Source organism: Diaphorina citri, unplaced genomic scaffold (assembly GCF_000475195.1).
Source record: "Diaphorina citri unplaced genomic scaffold, Diaci psyllid genome assembly version 1.1 scaffold1410, whole genome shotgun sequence".
In the NCBI taxonomy this organism is placed as follows: domain Eukaryota; kingdom Metazoa; phylum Arthropoda; class Insecta; order Hemiptera; family Psyllidae; genus Diaphorina; species Diaphorina citri.
Window position 1 is genome coordinate 67130 of NW_007378836.1, and position 1508 is coordinate 68637.

General features: G+C 33.3%; 1 protein-coding gene across 1 annotated transcript in view; it reads left to right on the forward strand.

Moving 5' to 3' along the window:
* Positions 1 to 865, forward strand: part of LOC113470132 (puromycin-sensitive aminopeptidase-like) — a 41505-nt gene extending 40640 nt beyond the window's left edge. The window contains exon 17 of the mRNA XM_026828346.1: positions 303 to 865. Coding sequence (XP_026684147.1) covers positions 303 to 509 — 207 coding nt within the window. The 3' untranslated portion in view covers positions 510 to 865. The remainder of the gene's footprint in view (positions 1 to 302) is intronic.
* Positions 866 to 1508: the final 643 nt, after the last annotated feature.

The following is a 1508-nucleotide window of genomic DNA, read 5'->3' on the forward strand; positions in this document are numbered from 1 at the left end:
AAAAAAAAGTCACATAATACGACGTGTTATTTATAATCTTATTTCCCTCTATACCCGTTTTCTTAAGAACGCAAGATTTTATTGTTTAATAAAACATAGTTTTCCATGGATTTTTGTTTTTTTTTTTTTCTATTGAAAAAAATGGATTTCTTACAATCTTACATTATTTGAGAAGTAAACATACTGAAATTATGCATGGAACAATATTATAATCATGCAAATCACCTCCTTGATTTTGATCGTACATTTGTACTCTTTTGACAAAATTTTCGATGACATATTTATTTGAATATGATTTTCAGGGTGGACTCCTAGGCCGACTGGTCAAACATACCACGGAGAATTTCGCATCGGAATCTCACGCCCAGGAAGTGACCGAGTTCTTCACCAAAAACCCGACCTCCTGGATCGAACGAACCGTGCAACAATCTGTGGAAACGATTCGCCTCAATAGCGAGTGTCTGAAACGCGATGGAGAAGCCGTGAAACAATTCCTGAGCACGCTTTGAACAGGGTGGGTTCGTGGCTGAAAAATTTGTTTCTTTGAAAAAGTTGTTTGTTTTAATTTTCAATCAAATGTGAGCATATTTATTGAAGTCACTTTGAACAGAATAGGGTGGGTTCGTGGCTGAAATGTTTTTTGTTTGTTTCCCTAATAGAAGGTCGTGAAAAAGTTTTTCAGCTGACTGTTTTAAGAAATTCCTCAGCTCATTTTAAACAGAATAGGTTGGTTTCGAGACTGAAATATTGATTTTTGTTTGTTTCCCTTGTAATAAAAAAACGGCAAAAAAAGGGAGCATTTATTTAAGCCGTGATGAATAAGTTTTTTCGGCTCACTGTTTTAAGCTTTGGATAAGTTGGAGCAATTCCTTAGCTCGCTTTGTCGAGGTAAGGAATTGCTGAACAAATCGAAGTCGAGGCTGAAAAATTGATTTTTGTTTGCATTTTTGTCAAGTTATGAGCATTTACCTTCTTGTTTTTGAAAATACTTATTCTTTTTAGTAAAGTGCGATAAAAAGGGGGGAATTGTTTGTGATGTACTTTTTATTTATTTTTTTTTTCTAGCTGTGAGTTAAAAAAATGGTTGGAATGTCTCTATTTTTATTTTTGAACAAATCAGTGGGAAAAATTAAAATTGAAGGTTTTCATGAAATTTTACAGAAAATAATTCTTACGTAAATATGTTAGGGAATTCCAAATTGAACGTTTGTTTATTGCACATGAATTTTTGTTGTAAATTTATTGTCAAGCTGTTTGTATTTGAATAAGTCTTTGTATCCAACTCACTGAAATAAATTAAACTAATTTAAAATTAAATAAATTACCTAAAAACACGTCTTCAGTGCAGGCACCTTATAACGATGGTTTCCTTGACAGTGTTTGCTTTGCTCGTCACTGGTCACAATAATATCCCAATCCAATTTGCGAAATCAACATTAAATAATTGGAGGCCCCTGTGTTTCACTCAAATTTATTGAGAGCCTAATTCGTTAGACTGATCTCCTCCT